We start from the raw sequence: 23,231 nt of genomic DNA, 5'->3' as shown, positions 1-23,231 counted from the left end.
TGGTGTCCCGCCTTTGTATCTCACAGTGTCTAGTTTACTTTTAAACTCATGAATGGTTTTTGCGCATACTATTTCATTATCCAGTTTGTTCCAAGTGTCCACTACTCTATGTGGAAAACTGTTTTTCTTCAGTTCTTCAGTAAGAAGGAGTGATTGTGCCAACAGCACTGTACGGGGCAGAAACATAGAACATAAGAGAGGAAGAGTTTGAATGTGTTTGAGATGAAATGTCTGAGAAGTTTGATAGGGGTTACTAGGCTAGATAGAGTGAGAAATGAGGTGAGGAGGAGAACGGGGGTGGAAAGGGAGTTGGAAGATAGGGTTGATGAAAGAGTATTAGGATGGTTCGGACACATGGAAAGAATGAGTGAAGAAATACTAATAAAAGAGGTGTGGAAGGCAGAGGTGGAAGGAGTGAACATGAGGGGTTGACCTAGGATGAGATGGATGGATGGGGTAAAAGAGGCATTGGGAAAGAGGGGAATGTCTGTTGAGGAAGGGCGGGAGAGGACAGAAGATAGGGACAAATGGAGAATGGTTGTATATGGATGATGCTGTGATGCATGAGGGGGAGTGGGTGGGGGATGGGGGGTGAGGGGGTATGTGTGAGAAGTAAATTGACACAGCCTTAAGGGATTGCTCCCCATCTTCTCCTTTTCTGCATGAGGGGACGGAGAGGGGGGGGGGGTCACCGATTTAATGAAGTGGTCTCTCTGTGGATGTGCTATGTCTTGTGACACCGCTTCTGACTCAAGGCAGTGGGCAAGGTGCAGGGATGACCTGTCATCCAGGAGGTGCCAAGATAAAAGGGAGGGAAGAGGGTGGAAGGGAATGGAGTACGTTGGGGATGGAATGGGTGGGGGTGGTGTTTATGCCTTTGTTTCTTGGTTACCTCCCTTGTAAGAGGGGAAGAGTCTTTGGTATATGTAACATTTTTGTAATAGCAAACTGTATATTTTACTGTTTGAGTACTTTCTAAGTTAATCCTTGTGCAAAAAATAAATTTACATATTACAGAATAAAAATGTTTTTAAATTGAGCCATAGTTCACAGATATATATTCTCCATTTTTTGCCTCTGTCCCATATGGTAGAGGGAAGAAAGAATACTGCCACAGTTTTTTCCCACTCAGCTCACAAAAGGTGGCTAAAATGGGATGGAATGATGGGGCAAGGTATCCTCCTCTCTGTAACCCTAAGGGGTACATTCCTACAAAAAGTCAAGGTTTATGTTTTTTTTAGTTTCAATTAAATGAAATTCCAGGTCACACTTTTTCTTTAATTGGTTCCAATTCAATTCATAACTGAAACTAGCCCTTCTGGCCAGAATAAAACTGCCCTACATTCAAACATCACCCAGAGGGCACTGAGCACTACAACCTACACTGCTCCATCTACCCCTAGACAACACAATATTTCTTCACTGAGTGACCTATGACCTATGTCTGGTGACTGTTGCTGGTTACCTGGGTGCCACGGGTCTCCTGCAAGAAAGACCTGGGGTAACAGATTGAAAGATTGATTTATTTACAAAGAAAGAAAAGAAAATCTTACCCTGAGTGTAATACCAGCCTGATATGTCATAGTCTGATAGACATTTCCATACTTGACATTCTCTTCAGTATCAAACACAGGGCACTGGAAGGAAATAAAAATATGCAATTAATATATCTGAATGTATTAAGTGGAGATATGGTGGAGAGAGATATAAAGAAATCAAGGAGGTAAAACTTGGACAGGCAAAACAATCTGACTTGACAGAAAGAAGCAAGAAGGTCCCCAATGACAAAACAAAAAGATGAGAAGCAAGAGTGAGAAATGAGTGGCATGGATTGACACTCCTGTTAAGAAGGATAATTTTATCAAGTGGGTGAGAGAAAAGAAAAAAAAAAGGGAAAAAAAAAAAAAAAAAATCCATCTTGTAGGACCACCACACCCATCATTAGTTCATGGAAAGGGCCTCCTTCAGCCAAACAAAATTGGCTGGCAGCAAAGAAATAAGGATTAAATTGCAAAATGAAGCAGAACAGGTTAACAGAAAATCCTTACAAAGTATATTTATTGCTTGTCTACTTTCTTCTCAACAATAAGGATATAATGAAGTTACACATTGGGGCAACTGCTCTTCTCTCCATACAACTTTTAGCCAGTGACATAGAAACAACACCACACTGATAAAACATGGACAACAGTCTGGAGCTTCCTCCCAGAGGAATCTGTGGGAAGCTCTGAGAACCACTGCCAGCCACCATGGAGTGGTGGGTTTTCCACTCAATGAAACTCAAGGTAATAATTGACTGATTGACAAGAGAAAAAGAAATTACAATCAAAATGGATGAAGTTGATTGGATATGAATCAATGCAAAATTTTTCTTTATGACAAGACCATCACCACCAATAATTCATACAAGATAATTTAGAACTTACCGAGATATTCTGGATAGATATCACAGAGCAGAAGTCATCCTCGGAGGATGCTTTAACCAGCACCATATCAACATCATCTGGGAAGTGGAATTCATAGAAGGCTGGCTCCGAGGGTGTGATTTCAAAATACCTTTCATTGTGTAGACTGCCAAATGGAAAGGTAAGAGTATAAAAACAAATATATGTGTGCATGCATGTGTGTATATAGATATATATGATGAGGATGAAATTGATGGACTGGGTGAAGGTGTGTTGAGAAAGAGGGAAACCTGTTGAGCAAAGAAGGGAGAAGGCAGGAGATAGAAATGAGTGGAGAGTGGCTGTGTATAGATAATACTGTTATGCAAGGGGGGAGGGGGTGGGGGAGGGGGGAGTTAGTAGGTTTTTATGTGTGAATGATATTTTGATGCTGCCTGAGGATATTTCTCCCAGTCTTCTCTTGTTCTGGATGGGGGGGATGGAGTGTGTGTACTTACCTAGTTGTATTTTATGGGAAGGGGAGCTATGCTCATGGTGTCCTGTCTTCATATCTCATTATATCTAAACTGTTTTTAAATTCATGAATTGTTTTTGCACACACCACTTTTTCATCCAACTTTTTCCAGATATCTATTACTCTGTGGGGAAAGCTGTTCTTTTTCAGGTCCCTTCTATAACTGTCTTTCGTGATTTTCTTTCCATGTTCTCTTGTATTTCTACTATTCCATTTTATTAGATCCTCTCTATCAATAGTTTCTATGCCTTTCATGATTCTATAAATAGTTATCAAATCTCCTCTCTCTCTTCTTTGTTCTAATATCTGTAGTTCAAGTTTTGTTAGTCTCTCTTAATATGATAGTTCTGAGTGTGTTGGAGCTAGTTTTGTAATTGCTCTTTGTATTCTTTCAAGGTTTATTATAATTTTTTTTGTACAGGTAGTCGTCGACTTACGACCGAGTTCGGTTCCGACAGACAGGTCGTCAATCGATCTGGACGCAAGTCGGACTTTATATATATATACAGTATATATTACCCTTTGGATATTATGTGTGAGTAAATTTTGACGCAGCCCGAAGGGATTTCTCCCCGTCCTCGCCTTATATGCAAAGGGGGACGGAGAGGGGGGGTCGCCGATTAAATGAAGCGGCCTCGCTGTGGATGTACTGTGTCTTGCGACACTGCTTCTGACCCAGGGCGGTGGGCAGGGTGCAGGGATGACCCGTCATCCAGGAGGTGCTCAGATGAGAGGAAGGGTGGGAGGGGTGTGGAGTGTATTTAGGGATGAAATGGGTGGGAGTGTTTTTATGCCTTTCCCTTTTTGGCTACCTCCCTTGGAAGGGGGAAAAAGCCTTGGTATATGTATGTATGTATGAAATAATCTTAGCATCTTTGAACTATGTTGTATAGTATTTTTTAAACCTATTTTATAATTCTATCTGATTTTCTTTGGGAAACGTAGCCTAGGCCTAAGCATACTGAATAAAATCCTATCATCTTTGACCTATGATATTTAATACTGTATTTTTTAACATTTTTATTATTCCATCATCAGACTTTCTTAGGAAACGTATGCATACTGAATAAAATCTTATCTTTGAGCTATGTTGTTTAATATTCATTATTCTTTTTATAATTGTCGTTAGGAAACGTAGCCTAGGCCTACGCATACTGAATAAAGTCCTGTCATCTTTGACCTACAAATACTTTTTTTTGGTTAAATTAAAATCATTGTACTGTATAGTTTACATCTTATTAATTGCAAAACATTAAAAATACTAAATGCAAGGCAAAATTAGGATTTTTTTTCCAAAACACATTCTTTTCGTTTACGTATTGTACCGGAAATATTGTTATCGACAACAGACTAGGCTTAAACAAAGTTTACTGTTACATTTTATTGATTGCAAAACATAAAAAGACATAATGCAAGGCAAAATTAGGACAAAAATATTTCAAAACATTCTTTTCGTTTACGTACTGTACCGAAAATATTGCAAAACATAAAAATACAAAATGCTGTACCGAACATATTGTTATCGACAACAGACTAGGCATAAAAATCTTTTACTGTTACATTTTATTAATTGCAAAACATATTAAAATATAAAATCCAAGGTAAAATTGAGATCCTCTCTGTCTTTTAAAATTATCGACACTGTAGAATGTGATAACTGAAGTTCACGTGCTATCACTAACTTTCTTCCCTCCTTCATAATGTTTTATCTCTTTCATTTTCGTGTCAAGATCAATAATCTTTCTTTGTTTCTTGGCAGGCTTGGAAATATTGAAAGATAATTTTCTTTTAGACATGTTCATGGGGGTTTGAAGCACAAAAAATTTAAAGATATAATCCTTGTCATGAATGACATCAGAAATACCACATGCTCCTGAATGAGAGGGAAGCTGACGCTGCCGGTAACCTGCCAAAACTATCGTACTCGCGTCTCGCGGCGTGCAAAGTAATTGTACTGCACTGCCAGGCATAACATTGCAATTCTATTACTCTATTAAATGTTAAATATTATTGCACTATCTCGTGGTCGTAAAGTCGATCAGTCGTAAGTCGACGACTACCTGTACTTGGTGACCACATCGTCGCTGCATATTCCAATCTTGGTATTATCAAGGTAACTAGTATTTTCTTCACTATTTCTTCATCTAAGTTATAAGTTTCTCCAAAAACTTTGTTTATATGCTTCTCAGGGTATGTATTATTCATAATAATGGCTCTCAGGTCCTTCTTATTTTCTACTTTTTTTATTTCTTCTTCTCCCAATTTATATGATCCCACTATTCTTTTTTCACTTCTTGCAAATTCCATTATACTACACTTCTTGATATTGAATTCCATCTCCCACTTCCTACTCCATTCCCATACTTTATTGAGATCACTCTGTAGTGACTCACAATCTTCTTCAGTGTTCACTTTTTTCAACAATTTTGCATCATCTGCAAAGAAGCTCATATAACTTTCAATTCCTTCATCCATGTCATTAACATATATAGCAAACATTATTGGGGCCAAAACTGTTCCTTGTGGAACATCACTTATTGCTTCATCCCAATTAGAGTGTTTGTCTCTTATCACCACTCTCATTTTTCTTTCATGCAAGAAGTCTTCCATCCACTTCAGTAGTTTGTTCTGTATTCCTCCTTCAGTTTCTAATTTCTTAAGCAACTTCTTATGTGGCACCTTATCAAAAGCTTTTTTCAGGTCTAGAAATGCACAATCAGCCCATCCATCTCTTTCTTGCATTACATCTATTAGCCTTTAATAGAAACACATTAAGTTTGTGATGCATGATCGTCTTGTCTAAATCCAAATTGTCTTGGATTTAGTACATTGTTTTTTTCCAAATTCTTTACCCATCTAGTTTTGATAATTCTTTCACAGATTTTAGCTATCATACTTGTAAGAGAGACAGGTCTATAGTTAGTAGGGTCTTCCTTGTTTCCACCTTTATATATTGGTACTATATTTGCTCTTTTCCAATCTTCAGGACCTTTTCCCTCTTTCAATGAACTGTTTACTAGGCTATGTATTTTGTCTGTTAGTTCATCCCTGTATTCTTTCAAAATCCAGTTTGCCATTTCATCTGGTCCAAGTGATTTTCTGACATTGAGATTACTCAAGTGATTCATTAATTCATTTCTTGATACTTCTATCTCTTTCATAGGAGGAACTCTCTCCTCCCATTCGATATCTCTAGGTTGTATGTTCTCCCTTGTAAACACCGATTTAAAATGCTTATTCATAATTTCTGCCATTTCTATTTCCTCTGTGTATTCGACTCCTCCTTGTCGTAGTTTCTCTAATTCTTGTTTGCTTTTCAGTTTGTTTACAAATCTGTAAAATAATTTTGGTTGATCTTTACATTTCTCTATGATATCTTTTTCGTATTTTATTTCCTTCTCTGCGCACTTGTACATATTTATTTCTATAACTAGTATATATTTTCAGTTTTTTTTTTTCTTTTTTCATTTTATCCAAGCTTTATCCCTTTTGTCTTTTACTCCCTACATCTTTTGTTGTACCAGCACTTTACATATCCTTTTTCTTGCTTTTGTCTTGGCACATACTTTTCCACTCCTTTATAAATTTTTGTCAAAATACTCCATTTCTCTTCTACTGTTGTTTCCTCCTTGTGTATTCTTTCCCAGTCAGCTTTTTGAAAGAATTCTTTCATTTTGTCAAAGTTTGCTTTTTCATACATCAATCTTCCCTTTCTATATTGTTTGTTTTTTTCATGTATTTTTCCTCGTTTAGTTCCAGTTCAACCAATATGTGGTCACTTTTACTTATTGGTGTTTTATATTCGATCTTGTCCACTATTTCGGGTTCTGATGTGATTATTAGGTCCAGTCTCGATGGTTCTTCCTCATTTCTATACCTAGTATTCTCTTGTATCCATTGCGTCATTGTATGTTCAATAATCATATCAAGTAATACATTTCCCCATAGGTCATCTCCACCCTTCACTGTCATCTCTTCCCAGCAGATTTCTTTACAATTAAAGTCACCCATTATAATTATTCGTCCTCCATCTTCCATTATCTTAGTGATATCCTGGTGTCTTCTAACATATTTTTGTGTTCTCTCTCTTCACACAAAGCAGTTTTAAGAGGCACATAATTTACTACAAACTTCCTGCTCTTCCTATCCTTGTCCTCCACTTCCATCATAATCATCTCTACACTATTCTTTCCATATGTGACATTCCTCACATTTATATCCTTCTTAGTCAGGAACATAACTCCACCCCCTTGTTTTACCTCTCTGTTTCTAATCCAACAATTATATGCACCATGTCCTACACTGTTGGGTGGTAGTGGACCTTTCAATTTTGTCTCTACAATTCCCATTATGTCCGGTTCTTTTTCCTTCAGGTAATCATTCAGTTATTAATCTATCTATATTTGTGTAAGACACTTTTAATTTTCTGCTACTTCCATCGTGTTTTCTGTTTTCCCTTCCGTTTTTCTCTGCTATGAACCATTTCCTCACTTTCATATTCACTACTCCCCAATAGAATTTCTCTTTTTCTGTCTCTGTTCTTTTATCGTTTCCCTGTTTTTGCCAAGATATTCTCTGCTGTCATTTGTGACCTGAATTGGTCTGGTCTTATCAGTATTGTATTTCCCGAGCCTATACATTTCTTCTATTTGTTTCCCTATTTCTGGTTCATCTTCTTGAACTACTTTTAATACACTATTTACTTTTTCCTTTTCCTCCTTTATTCTTGTAGTCCTATTTAGATTATACTTCTCTTCTATCCCTAATATAATCATACATTTCTTTTTACCTGCTAAGTCTCTTACTATATTCTCCTTCTCTCTCATCACTTTAATAACTGTGCCTTCAGTTTGTTCCTTCAGCTGTTGTTTCACTATATCTCTAAATTCAATGTAGTTATTCTCCTAAACCTTTTTCCAACCACTTACTTCTTTTGTTATGGACTCTTTATTTTCTTTATTATTCCTCTTTCATTACTCATTCTTTTCCTTTACTTCTCTTAACTGTCTTTTTAATTCTTCGATTTTAGTTACATTTTGATTCTTTTTTCTTAGTTCTTCCAGTTTATCAACTTTCTCGGCAACTAGAGTTAATTGGTCAAACCTAACCTTCCATTCTTTGTTCACTTTTTTTAGTTTCTCCTCTACATTTACTAGTCGGGGGAGGTTGTCCCCTCCTCCCTCTTTAAATCTATAAAAGCAGTTATCATCTCTTTCCATTGTGCTGCTATTATCTATATTTCTGCTCTTCACACCTCTGCTTTCTTGTTGTTCATCTGTATATTCCACCCTCCGTTTGTTTACGTCTTTCCTAAGATCCTGGGCCCATTCATCCCCTTCGATCGATACAGCAGTGACTTTATTTTTTATAATGTGAGTATTATGACGCAACATCGTACGTCTGGCAGCTAATGCTGCCCGCGAGATTTTGGCCCGGAGTTAAGGGGTTAATACCCTCACTCTCCACTTCACTTCTTCATTTGTCACTCAACCTATCCTTGTAACCCCCACCATACTTTTCAAACACATTTAAAAATTTCCTTTCTGCCTTACATTTTTAGTCTCTCCCCCATGGTGGCATGGGCACAATCATCCCTTCATATAGATTTCTCTTTGTGTCCATCTCTAAATATCTATTTTTCATGACACTTTTCATCCTCTAAGACATTTATTTGCTACCCTCACTTTACTTTTGACCTCCATTCCTTCAAACTATCTACCTCTTCTAGCCTCTTTCCAACTTAATGCCATCCACTCCCCTTACTTTTACCCACATTTATTTTCAATTTTCTCCTATCATATACCTTCCCAAACTCCATCTCTAACTGCCTTAGACCCTCTTCTGACCCAGCCACAAGTGCAATATCATCAGCCAAGTGGCTCCTGCTCTTTACCCTGAAAGCATTATTTCCTCACAAAACTATAAATTCATTCATACAAGTCTAAAAGGCTCTTCTTCACCTTCCTCACTATCAGGACCTTATGCACATGTAAAAGCTTATATCTCCCATCCCAATTACATTCTCACCCATATTATCCTTGCAGATACTTCCCTCCATAAAATACTTATCTCATACATAAGAAAAAATACATATAATAATACATACATATACCAAGGCTTTTTCCCCCTTACAAGGGAGGTAACCAAAAAGGAAAAGGCATAAAATCATTCCCACCCATTCCATCCATGAATACACTCCACACCCCTCCCTCTTATCTTAGCACCTCCTGGATGACGGGTCATCCCTGCACCTTGTCCACTGCCCTGGGTCAGAAGCAGTGTCACAAGACACAGCACATCCACAGCAAGGCCACTTCATTAAATTGGCGACCCCCCCCCTCTACGTCCCCCCATGCATAAAAGGAGAAGACGGGGAGAAATCCCTTCGGACTGCGTCAAATTTTGCTCACACATACTACCTCACCCCCATTCCACCTCATGCATCACAACATCATCCATATACAACCATTCTCCATTCACCCGTCTTCTGTCCTCTCCCATCCTTCCTCAACAGACATTCCCCTCTTCCCCAAAGCCCCCTTCACCCCATCCATTCACCTCATCCTAGGACGTCCCCTCATGTTCACTCCCTCCACATCTGCCTTCCATACCTATTTTACTAGTCTTTCTTCACTCATTCTTTCCATGTGTCCAAACCATCCTAATACTCTTTCATCAACACTATCTCCCAACTCCTTTCCACCCCCGTTCTTCTCTCCACCTCCTCATTTCTCACTCTATCTAGCCTAGTAACCCCCATCATACTTCTCAGACACCTCATCTCAAACACATTCAAACTACTTCTCTCTTCCTCTCTTATGTTCCATGTTTCTGCCCCATACAGTGCTGTTGGCACAATCATTCCTTCATACAGTCTCCTCTTAGCATCCATTCCCAAATGTCTATTCCTCATTACACTCTTCAATCCACCAAGGCATTTACTCGCTTCTCTCAATCTACATTCTACCTCCACCTTTTGCTGCCACATTTGCACCCAAGTATCTAAAACTATCCACTTCCTCCAGTCGCTCTCCCTTAATGCTCACTTCCAGTCTACTGCCACTTTCACCCCTTGTACATTTCATCACCTTACTTTTTCCCACATTTATCTTCAGCTTTCTTCTATCACATACTCTCCCAAACTCTGTCACCAACTTCCTCAATCCCTCCTCCGATCCTGCTACAAGCGCAGTGTCGTCAGCAAACAACAGCTGGCTCACCTCCCACTTTTCTCCATTTTCTTTAACCAACTCCAATCCCTGACCCACTACCCTTGCATTTACCTCTCACACTACCCCATCCATGAATAAGTTGAACAGCCAGAGCGACATAACACTTCCTTGACGAAGTCCCACCTTTACCTCGAACCACTCACTCTCTCCATTTCCAATCCTGACACAAGATCTACTACTCTCATAAAAACTCTTGACAGCTTCCAGAAGCTTTCCTCCTATCCCATATATCTGCAGTACCTCCCACAGTGCCTTTCTGTCTACCCTATCTTAAGCCTTTTCCAGATCCATAAAAGCCCAAAAAACATCCTTCTCCTTTCCTATAGATTTTTCACATATTTGTCTTACCACAAAGATCTGATCTACACAACCTCTACCCGTCCTAAATCTACACTGTTCCTCACCAATTACTCCCTCTGTTCCTCTCCTAATCCTCTCAATCAAGATCCTCCCATAAGCCTTCCCAACTACACTTGACAAGCTAATCCCTCTGAAACTACTACATTCACATTTGTCCCCTTTTTCCTTGTAAAGTGGAACTATACAGGCACTCCTCCAGCACTCTACCCTCTCTCCAGCAAACATTAAATAACCTCACCAGCCACTCCACCATCACTGTAACTCCTTTTTTTAGACATTCTGCATGGCATCCATCCAGACCAGGTGCCTTACCTGCTTTCATCATCTTAACTTTCCCACTGCAACGATCTTTCCCTTCCTATCCTCCTTCACATTTAGCAACTCCCTAAAATATTCTGCCCATCTTCCCCTTACTGCCTTCTCTTCCATTATCATCTCTCCATCTGCACCTTTTACCTTTTCTTCTCTACTTGATTCGCCTCCTCTTCCTCTCTTAATTTCTTTCCAAAACATCTTTTTATTACTTTCAAAATTTTCTGTCATACTCTTACCCCACTTCACATCTGCTCTCCTCTTTGCCTCCTTTACCTTTTGCTTTACTTCTCTTTTCTTTTTTTTGTACCTCTCATATGACTCCCTCATCCTATTTTGTAACCATTCTGTGAAAGCTCGCTTCTTCTCTTCTACAACCTTCTTTGTTTCCTCATCCCACCATTCACTACCCTTTCTTCTATTTCCTCCTGTCCTTCTTGTTCCACACACCATCTTTGAACACTTTGTGACTCCCTCCTTGAACCATCCCCATTCCTCCTCCACACCTAGCTCCACTCTATCCTTCACTCCCTTCCACTCCTCCTTCAGCTTCTTCTTGTACTCCTTTAAAGAGTTCACTCTAAACACCTCCCTACCTTTTTTCCCTTTCCCTTTCTCCATCTATCCTCCACTCTCAACTTACCTTCCACCAAAAAATTATCTGATATTCCCCCACCCTCTCCCCTTAGCACATGTACATCCTTAACTCTTCCTATCATAGTCCTATTTACCACTACATATTCCATCAACGCTCTATCTACCACCCTTCCATCCACCACCCTCTCCCATGTGTACTTATGCTCGACTTTCTTCCGAAACACTGTATAATATAATATAATAACAACATACAATATAACATTATTCTAGAATTCAAAATGACTTGTCAAAATAAAAGTTTGAACTTACGTTACATGGAAGTTGTCAATAAGATCAACTTCGATAGTAAAGTTAAGGTTGTGTGGCGAAGAGCTGGACACGTCAACAAACAAGCGCTGGGTATTTTCTAAAGAGGTGTGATAATTTACTCTGTAATTCTTTACTGGACACAGTGTTCTTGACACAACTGTGTACTCCTCCCTGAAATGTAAAAACAATTTAATGCATAGCAAGACAAATCACTATATACCAAAGGGTTTTTCCCCCTTATAAGGGAGGTAGCCAAAAAACAAAGGCATAAAAACCACTCCCACCCATTCCATTCCTATCACACTCCACTCCCCTGCACCCTCTTCCCTCCCTCTTGGCACCTCCTGGATGACAGGAGGAAATCAATAGTAGGGAGAGAGAAAGAAAAGAAAGAAAAGAAAGAAAAAAAAAAAATTACACCCAAGCAATGCATTGTATTTCCAAACTGAACTCAGTCATGGAACATAATGCAAGCAGCTCAATTTACAAACTTATTGTGCCTACACTAGAGATGTTTTAACAGAAAAGCTATGAGTTGTTGTTTTTTAGAGATAGAGAAAAGAAAATATTTGCAAACATTAAAAAGAAAAACAATGAAAAAAGTCAAATATACAAATTAGGTATGTGTACAGGGTCCCATTATGACTATATAACTACATAGGTTTATATACCAAGAGGCTTCTTTCCCCTTAGAAGGAAGGCAGCCAGCCAAGGCATGCTTCCACCCCCATCCCTCACCCATGTTTCCCTTTTATTTTAGCTCCTTGTGGATGAAAGATCAGAAGCAATGCAGCAAGTCAGTGACCCAAAAATTGAGCCACTCTTTGAAGTACATACATACATATACCAAAGGCTTTTTTCCCCCTTACACAGGGGGTAGCCAAAAAGAAAAAGGCATAGAAACCACTCCCACCCATTTTCACAGCACATCCACAGCAAGGCTGCTTCATTAATTTGGCTACCCCCCTCTCTGTCCCCTCATGCAGAAAAGGAGAAGACGGGGAGAAATCCCCTCGGGCTGCGTCAAATTATTTCTCATACATACTTCCTCACCCCCCACCCACTCCCCCTAATGCATTACAGTATCATCCATACACAACACTTCTCCATTCACCCCTATCTTCTGTCCTCTCCTGTCCTTCCTCAACAGACATTCCTCTTTTGTAATGCCCCTTTTACCCCATCCATCCATCTCATCCGAGGACGCCCCCTCATATTCACTCCTTCCACACCTCTTTTATAAATCTTTCTTCAACCATCCTAATACTCTTTCATCAACCCTATCTCCCAACTCCCTTTCTACCCCTGTTCTCCTCCTCACCTCCTCATTTCTCACTTTATCTAGCCTAGTAACTCCTATCATACTTCTCAGACATTTCATCTCAAACACATTCAAACTCCTTCTCTCTTCCTCTCTTATGTTCCATGTTTCAGCCCCGTACAGTGCTGTCGGCACAATCACTCCTTCATATAACCTCCCCTTAGCATCCATTCCCAGATACGTATCTATTTCTCATTACACTTTTTAATCCACCAAGGCATTTACTCGCTTCTCTCAATCTACATTCTACCTCCACCCACACTCCTCCCTTTCCTGCCACATTCGCACCCAAGTATCTAAACTATCCACTTCCTCCAGTCTCTCTCCCTAATGCTCACTTCCAGCCTGCTGTCACTCTCTTCCCTTGTACATCACATCATCTTACTTTTGCCCACATTTATCTTCAGCTTTCACACACCTTCTCAAACTCTGTCACTAACTTCCTCAATCCCTCCTCTGATCCTGCCACAAGCGCAGTGTCATCAGCAAACAACAACTGGTTTATTTCCCACTTTTCTCCATTTTCTTTAACCATCTCCAACCCCCTACCCACTACACCTTGCATTCACCTCTCACACCACCCCATCCATGTATAGATTGAACAGCCAGGGCGACATAACACACTCTTTGAAGTATAACAACTAATCATTTTACCTTTATTGCTCACATAGCTTTATTTTTCACAAGTGATTATATATATATATATATATATATATATATATATGTATATATATATATATATATATATTTTTTTTTTTTTTTTTTTTTTTTTTTTTTTTTTTTTTTACATAAATTTGGAATATGCAGTAACCCAATCCTTTTGGATTGGACGTTCTGTGTGTAAGTATATATGTATGTATGTATATATGTATATATATATATATATATATATATATATATATATATATATGCTAATAAGAACACGGGTACGTGTGTTCACTTATGCAAAGTAGACCACTTGGAAAAAGAAACTAACGAAGCAGAGCGCTTTCGTATATTACATCTTCAGTGCAACAAGTACATAGTGATAGGAATACATAGACATTATATACATGATACAAAGGGGACTAGGACAGTTTTGAATAAGCATACCGACCAATTACCCCTTAGAGAGCGGAAGGTCATTGTCAATTATCTTACGATGGTCGGGCGACATTAGGTCACAGTCGCCAAGGGGAGCTGAAGGTCATTGTCAATTATCTTACGATGGTCGGGCGACATCAGGTCACAGTCGCCAAAGAGAGCGAAAGGTCATTGTCAATTATCTTACGATGGTCACAGTCGCCAAGGGTCACTGTTTCTACTACTTATATAGGGCGACATTAAGTCAATTTGTTGGATTACATTTTACATGATATTATCTTACTAATTTCTTGACAAATGAAATTATCAAGTTTGTACAAGCCTTTATGTAGGTTGGTATTTTGATTACTAGTGGTATGAATCAAACTGCACTCTATTAAATTTCTTGCTATTATGTTGTTGGTATAATAGATTGCCTGGGCATTACCCCAATCAACTGGATGATTATTTAATTCAATATGCTTGAATATACCACTAGAATTATTGCCATCCCTGACATTTTTCTTGTGTTGTTCAATTCTAATGTTTAAGGGTTTGGCAGTTTGACCTATGTAAAATTGATTACACATTTTGCAAGGAATTTTATAAATGCATCCTTTTTTGATTTCAATACTATTGTTGATAAGTTTATGTTTTACTGTACTATCATGTTTAAAAACTACCTTTACGTTAAACCTTTTTAATAATTCTGTGATACTTAACAAATGTCCATAATTTTTTAACTAAGTTGAGTACCCTTGTTGATTCTATTAAATTTACTTTAGAAATTGAGAAAAATTGTACCTTACCTTTCTTAGATTGCACTATCCTACGTCATGACAATAGCCTTAGATTTAAAGTATATCGTAAACCAACCAATGTAAGTTCATATATTCATTATTATTCTTCTCATCCAAATAATATTAAACGTACAGTATTTGCCTCAATGTATTTAAGAGCTTTTCGTATTTGTAGTCCTGAATTTATTGATGAAGAAATCAGAAATGTTTTTAACATTGGGCTAGAATTAAAATACCCTAAGCAATTCCTTGATATTGCTTACAATTTTGCAAGGAAATCATTTTTAACTCCTCAGCCTAAATCACCTTTCAATTATCATAATGTTTTAATTTTACCATTTCAAGAAAATTTGTTAAGTATCACAGAATTATTAAAAAGGTTTAACGTAAAGGTAGTTTTTAAACATGATAGTACAGTAAAACATAAACTTATCAACAATAGTATTGAAATCAAAAAAGGATGCATTTATAAAATTCCTTGCAAAATGTGTAATCAATTTTACATAGGTCAAACTGCCAAACCCTTAAACATTAGAATTGAACAACACAAGAAAAATGTCAGGGATGGCAATAATTCTAGTGGTATATTCAAGCATATTGAATTAAATAATCATCCAGTTGATTGGGGTAATGCCCAGGCAATCTATTATACCAACAACATAATAGCAAGAAATTTAATAGAGTGCAGTTTGATTCATACCACTAGTAATCAAAATACCAACCTACATAAAGGCTTGTACAAACTTGATAATTTCATTTGTCAAGAAATTAGTAAGATAATATCATGTAAAATGTAATCCAACAAATTGACTTAATGTCGCCCTATATAAGTAGTAGAAACAGTGACCCTTGGCGACTGTGACCATCGTAAGATAATTGACAATGACCTTTCGCTCTCTTTGGCGACTGTGACCTGATGTCGCCCGACCATCGTAAGATAATTGACAATGACCTTCAGCTCCCCTTGGCGACTGTGACCTAATGTCGCCCGACCATCGTAAGATAATTGACAATGACCTTCCGCTCTCTAGGGGGTAATTGGTCGGTATGCTTATTCAAAACTGTCCTAGTCCCCTTTGTATCATGTATATAATGTCTATGTATTCCTATCACTATGTACTTGTTGCACTGAAGATGTAATATACGAAAGCGCTCTGCTTCGTTAGTTTCTTTTTCCAAGTGGTCTACTTTGCATATATATATATGTATCAAATGGACTGAGGACATTAAGAGTTCTAAAATCAAGGGGAAGAATTACTTGTTCTCAGAATATTATGATTGAGCAAGACTTGACAATTTATGAAAGACCAAAATATGTGAACAGTCCTGCAAAGTGTCATTGGGAAAGTGGGACCTGATAAATAATGACAAGTCACAAGTAACAAGGGTATGGATCTACTCACATGGTCTCCATGTTGGGTGGAGGCTCCAGTGGAAGTTGCCATGACAGGATCCCCTGTTGCTGCCGGACAACTACGAGCACTGGGTACATGTAGTTACTGTTTTCACTGATGGCTGACACACGTAATGCTTTCTCCTGCAAATATGTACATTTGAGTATCTTCAAGTCTGGATTTACCATACAATAATATAAACATATGCTTAGGTCTAATGGGAAAAGGAGGCCCAATGTTTTTTTCTTTCTTTCTTCTTCTAGGGCCAGATTTGAAATAGACCATGGTGGAAAATGTTGCATCCCCCCCAAAAAATAAGAGAAAGAGAATGAAAGAAAGAGAGAGAGAGAGAGAGAGAGGGGAAAGGAAAATCTGTATAGTGGAACTATATAAGCACTCCTCCAGTCCACTGGAACAGCTCCCCACCTTAAAGATAAGTTAAATGTAATAAACAGGAGGACAATACTTGAATCAAAATACCACTGGACAAAATTACCACAATCCAGCCCAGGACATGCAGCTGATTTGCCCTTCCAACCCAGGAAAATCCATCCACCCTGGCTTAAATCAGGGAGCAAATACCCATACTGTTGGCTCTGGGGGCCTCAGCACAACTACAGCATTGGGGCATCACTCACCCTCAAAATCTCTGAACTCCAAGCCTTGAAGGGTCATCACAGATGGCAAACCTGTAACCCAAAGCACGATTGCTTTTTGTCCACCTGGATGTCAAATGTGCACTCCTCAATGGTGGGAAACCAGTTAGGGAGCTGGTCTCATCACCAGCAACCCAACTATTTGACATGTACAATATTGGATTACATGGGACCTGGTTATGGTAACATCATCCTTTAGTACAATAAATTCACCCTCTTATCTTATGGAGAAGTTTTACTTCAAATTAAAGGAAAAGAAAAAATGTGTGTATGTATGTATGTATGTGTATGTGTATGTGTATATATATATATATATATATATATATATATATAGAAATATGTAAGACAGATGAGTGGACGGGTGGTGAGATAAACACAGGGAACCGTTTAGGGATTTATTCCGACGTTTCGTCTTTACCAGGACACCCAAAAATACCCCAATTTCCCACACGTCCCCCCCCAGATCGTTTGGGAGATGTAGGCATAAGTGTATAACTTCTATACTTAATTACTTCAAAAGTACGCATTTACGACGGAAATGATGTACACCATCGTTCATATCACAACATTTCTCACCAGAAACACATAAGCCACATATCAAATTCTATGGTTGGGTGAAACTATAAATTGACCCACATTTTTCACTTTTCTCTTTTGCATTTGAAAGATTTATTTTTTTCTACATAACAGTTATATTAGGTTAGAAGCTATTGGACAACAAAGTTTCACGTTAAATGCATAGGTATTATTCCAGTATATCACACATTTTTCATTTTTTTTTCATTCTAAAATTTATTCTCTCTACAGAAAAGTTAGGTTAGCTTAGGTTAAGATACATTAGATCAGAAGCTATTGGGCAATACAAAATTCATGTTAAACATCCATTTTTTGCCTGACTGGAATTTTACCAATACCTGTGTTTGTGTAATTCTGGAATTTTACTGAATTGTTTCCAGATTCATAAAGTATCTATTACTGTCTCAAACTTACCTTAACATCTGAAGTGTTGTATACATACTCGATAATATATTCTTCATTTCTGTTAACTGTTAGAGTTTCTGCCTCACCAATATCTCCATTCACAACTGTGCAATTAATTCTATCTTCTATAGCTGTCCTTCTGCTCTTTCTTGATCTAATTTTGACACCCCGTGGAGTTCCATCCCTGAATTTATCGTCCTGTAGGGTACCATCCCTGAGCGATAGCTGATGTAGGCCTGATTCAATTGATGCGCTTGGTTTTGAGTCAAGGACGAGAGGCCCAGTTGCCCTGGGGGCATACACGTCTGAAGACGAATTGGTCGATTTTGGAGGCTCCTCATAATTAACAATGACAAAAGGCCCTTGAAGTGACTGTACCTTGAAAATTCCAATTTCACTAATAACCACAAATAAGAAAACATACGGCAAAAGGCGAGGTGCGTCTCTTCCTACTAGCCATTTGGCTTTTAGGGTCATTCTCAGATTTCCAGTGGTTATGTTGTCACTAGCCTACAAATCCAATTTACAGGTATTAATCCTGAATTATCTCACATATTGTTGTCGCTGGGTGCGTTATTCCCCGTCTCATTGGAATCCTATATGGCCTGAAAATGACACGACACTGTGCAACGTTGATTCACCATCAGGTAGATTTCGTCACTACTAAACATCACAATGTTTACCTTCGTTTGAGGACTCGGGTTTGCAGGGAGAGAATTTGCGAAGTCAACTATACAATAAAAATAATATTTAATTATTAAATAGAGCATAAGACTTAGTTTGGATAATTATTATTATAAAAAATAGCTAAGTCATATGATTACTTTCTTCACTTGGAAGCAAATTTTCAAAGGAACCTCGCACTTACGGACCCATAGTACCTATTTCTGACACTTCAATCTTGTTTTCAATACTTAGCATTAATACACTCCATTTCAGGAACCTTTATAGCTTCGTTGATGTGCTAGGAATTTTGTGATAGAAAGAAGTACGTCGTACACCTTATAATTCGAACATGCGGTCCAGGTGACAGGATGTATGATAAGTAGCTCGTACTTGATCATCGGGAATTCAAATAGAACAGACGCTGCTGTTCTAGACCACCGTGTAACTCACTTGGTTTTAACTCACCTGGTAGGGCCATGTCACCCTAAGTCCAGCCAGTCTGGATCAGAGAGGGACAGGCCCAAGAGTTCAAGACAGATGCTCCAGTCAGGTTACACGGGCAGTACTACTATTACATATTTATGAAATGACTGGTTGAGTGCATCTTTCCGTGGTGATTATACTATAGATTTTTAACAGAATTAAATAAATGGACAATAAGTAGAAGACTAAAAGGACACGAGGCCGCTCCCCTCAACTGAAATAGTTCAGTGATGCTCTTGTCATCTAGATTACAGGGAATTATCTCAAATGACACAATTTTGATTACATCACTTCGATAAGAGATTAGAATGAGAACAATTCTTCACCTAAAAAGGACTTCAATCTGGACTTGAACACAGGGAGGCTAGGGGCATCAACAATATTTGGGGGCAATGAATTCCACTTCTGGATAATTCGACAAGAAAAGAATCGCCTACGAACCTCCAAATGAGAATGTTGCATTTGTATCTTAAACCTATGGCCTCTAGTGCCAACATCAGGAGACAAGGTGAAGATGTCATTAGGAGAGATGATAGAAAGATCATGAAAGATGCGGTAACAGTATACGAGATCTTGTCGCAACAACCTGCCTTTCACAGAGAACAAAGCCAGTGAAGACAGCCTATAGTTAATCCTGTAATCTTTTTTTTTTATCCACCTGCGTTGTATGGACTCCAATAGATTGCTTTGGCCCAAATACCCTAGATTCCATATGGGAGAAGATAGGTCGAACATCGGAGATGAAAAGAGAAGACAAGACATGAATTTGGCCGAGCGGGTGACAGTAGATTTCAAGAGATTAGTGGCAAATACCCCCAGCTTTGGCAGCTGTACTTCTTATGTGTTGTTGAAACTTCAATTTCCTATCAACTATAATTCCTAAATCCTTATGTGAGAAGCTCTGTGTGATAGGACTGCCATTAAGAGTGTAGATAGGAGTGATGAGATCGTCAGCCTGGGCACAGCGCTGTCTAGCAAAGCGGAGGTGGACACATTTACCGGCGGAAAACCTCAACCCCCAAGAAGCAGCAGTAGCAGCCAACAAGTCTATATTATCCTGCATGCCTGGAAGAGATTGAGTACAGTCAGATGTTGATGATGATGAATGATAATATAACTTAAGATCGTCAGCAAATATTTTGTAGTTGCACTGGATCTGAGAGCAGGTATGATTAATGTAGATTAGGAATAACAGTGGCCCCAGAACCGAGCCTTGGGGAACTCCACTTAAAACTGGCTTAGAGTAACTGACATGACCATTTATTGAGACTTTCATTGATCGGCCGAGAAGAAAACTAGTGATCCATTGCATTAGGTTACCCGAAATGCCAATGGCTACTAGCTTATCAATAAGAGTCTGATGATGTACACGGTCAAAGGCCTTAACAAAGTCAAAGAGGATTAAATCAACCACTTGACCTTGATCATACCAGTAATTAATGTAGTCGTACGTGAGTACAAGTTGATCGGTGACGGAACGGTTTGGTCTAAAACCAAATTGAGATTCATCAAATAACAGATGGTCTTCAATGAATCCAAAGAGAGATTTACAGATAATACGTTCCATTGTCTTACAGGGAATAGGATTTAGACTGATGGGTCGATAGTTTAGGGGGTCACTACGAGAACCTTTCTTATAAATAGGACAAACGTGGGACATTTTCCAAGATTGGGGTAAGGAGCCTGATGCCATAGACTTATTGAAGATGATGGATAATGGATAGGCCAATTCTAGTGTGCATTTCTTCAGGAGACGAGGATGAAGATTGTCGGGTCCCATGGCACTATCAACATCAAGAGATTTAAGATGAAACTCAACATCTGTTGGGTGAAACTGCACGGAAGAGAACTTGTCGTGACACTCCTGATGGGGAAAAGGGTTCAAAGATGACTCAACAACAACAAAAACAGAGGGAAAAAACTCAACAAATACATTAGCCATTGTGGTGGGGTACTCACCATCAGGGGCCCAACTCTAGGTCTGTCATGTTTTCTATTCCTAATGTAGAAGTGAAATAATTTAGGTTTAGTAGCTCGATTCTGAATAAGATTTTCCTCATATTCAATTTGAGCTTTCAAGACAGCTGATCTTAGTGTTGCATTTGCTTCATTAAAAAAATTTTTTTTTTTGTAATGTGTGATGAGAATGTCTACCATGAGTCTGTCTGGCCAGTTTGAATTCATTCCACACTTCAGTACAATTTTTGTAAAGGGTATGAGGAACGGACTTTAACTATGGAGATATTTTTTTGCAAGAGGACTTTTTAGGAACCAATTGTTGAACAAGTTGGGTTAGGGTATTGGCAAGAAATAATGTGGCGTCGTCAACATTGCGGTGTAAAAATTCATAGTCCCAATCATACAGTCTGAGAGAACTGCGGATTCTAGTAAATTTGCCCTTAGGCCAATCAAAAGTAGGAACAGTGGTCACGCTAGATAGGGGCTCACCCTGAAATAAGTACGACGCTTTTATGGTTACGTGCCCACAGTGAGGGAAAGGTGGAAAAACAGTCACATCCTGGATGCGGTCAGGTTCAGAAGTCAAAATAAGGCCCAGAATGTTGCCGGAGCGAACAAATAAGTTGACGTACCCACTGGTGAAGACCAAGAGTCTGGAATAGGTTTAGGAACATAGAATCACAGGCTGAGATACCTAGGTGGAGATCATCATCTTGCCAAGAAATTGTGGGCAAATTAAAGTCACCTAGCGACACAAAGTCCTTATCGGTACTAAAGTTATAGATAACATATATAAGTGTAATGTTATCTTCATAAGAATAGGAGTGAGGATAATAAACTGTTAAGGCATAGAGTGGGGAGATAAAGTGCTAAAGTGTTGGGCAGAGACCCTGAACAGGTATGAACACAAGCCTTAACCCATTCAACTCCGATGACAAGATGTCTTGTCATTTGGTCAAATAAAACAAAAAATCATAAAACACCAAAATGTTTGATCAAACACCAGAAAAATATGACGTCAATCCTCGCTTCGCTCGCAGCGAAGCGAGGACTGACGTCATATTTTTCTGGTGTTTGATCAAACTTTTTGGTGTTTTATGATTTTTTGTTTTATTTGACCAAATGACAAGACATCTTGTCATCGGAGTTGAATGGGTTAATATTATTCTTAACATACACACAAACACCAAATTTAGGTACAGGAGATACAGAATCACGTCTGTAAAGGGAATAACCATCAATATTCACAGCGGAATCATTAATGACTGGTTGAAGCCATGACTCGGTGATTGAAAACAAAGAAATCTCCTCATCACGACAAAAAATATCTACATACAGGGCTTTATTTGTTACACAGTTTAGATTAGTAAGTGCAAATTTTAATAAGTAGTAGTGGTTAGGTAGGGAGTGTGAGGAAGGGTTTAGTTTTTTGTGTTTTGACCACTAACGGGGTTGCTGCTAGAAATGTTAGAAATATCAGCGGCAGCAACAGCGGCACCGACACCAGCGGCAGCAACTGTGGCTCCGGCACCAACAGCAGCAGCAGTGGCATCGGTACCCGCAGCGGCAGCTTGAGAGGCTCCAGCATTACTACGGGAGGCCAATCGTTTCTTAAGTTCTTCTCTCTGTTTATAAGTTAAATCTTTAGTTATATAGACTGATCTAAAGTCTTAAGGTTTTTATTGACGGAAAGCAACTCCTTTCTAAGAGTGGTGTCAATAATCTTAGCTCGGACTAAGTCAGGTTTAATAGGTAATATTTCCTGCAGATGAATAACTTTATCATTGATTAAAAGGTAAGACACGACATCATTGAATTTGTTGGTCACTGAGTCAGCGTCGGAACCCAGGCCCCTAATTAATTATCACAGAATCTGCTCTCTTCTCCCTCTCTCTTATCTCCACCGCCTCTTCATGAAGAATTGTTCTGATTTCCGCTGAAATAGGGACTACATAAGGGCGTGGGGGAGTAGCAGTGTTATTGCCGCCCACAAGTCCAGCAGCTTAGTCTCTTATTTCATTTGATAAGATAGTTAAATCACGGGACTATATCACAATATAAATATACTATAAGTTTGTGTGCATGAAGCTCACATCTAATACCCGGTACTTCCCTACTAAACTGCTATATTAAATTGTTAATGAATGCAGCTGACAGTCATGTAGAATAAGGCGAGGTAC

General features: G+C 38.7%; 1 protein-coding gene across 5 annotated transcripts in view; it reads right to left on the bottom strand.

The window, feature by feature from the left end:
• The window catches only part of LOC143028640 (SID1 transmembrane family member 1-like), a 78,128-nt gene extending 58,879 nt beyond the window's left edge, over positions 1-19,249 (bottom strand). Inside the window, exons 1-5 of one of the 5 annotated variants that reach the window (XR_012966750.1) lie at positions 17,953-18,656; positions 16,316-16,449; positions 11,730-11,900; positions 2,427-2,571; positions 1,554-1,637 (exon numbers count right to left, since the gene is read on the bottom strand). Coding sequence is in view for 4 of the 5 variants with exons in the window: in XM_076191056.1 (XP_076047171.1) it covers positions 1,554-1,637; positions 2,427-2,571; positions 11,730-11,900; positions 16,316-16,449; positions 17,953-18,420 (1,002 nt within the window). In the remaining variant the exon portion in view is untranslated. Of the gene's footprint in view, positions 1-1,553; positions 1,638-2,426; positions 2,572-11,729; positions 11,901-16,315; positions 16,450-17,952; positions 18,657-19,074 lie in introns of those variants that run through there. The other 4 variants (XM_076191058.1, XM_076191056.1, XM_076191055.1 and 1 more) reach the window with 4 other exon arrangements.
• Positions 19,250-23,231: the final 3,982 nt, after the last annotated feature.

Source organism: Oratosquilla oratoria, chromosome 9 (genome assembly GCF_046742065.1).
Source record: "Oratosquilla oratoria isolate Oo_2021 chromosome 9, ASM4674206v1, whole genome shotgun sequence".
NCBI classification, from domain to species: Eukaryota; Metazoa; Arthropoda; class Malacostraca; order Stomatopoda; family Squillidae; genus Oratosquilla; species Oratosquilla oratoria.
Note: the sequence above shows the minus strand (reverse complement) of the source record. Positions and strands in the feature narration are given on the sequence as shown.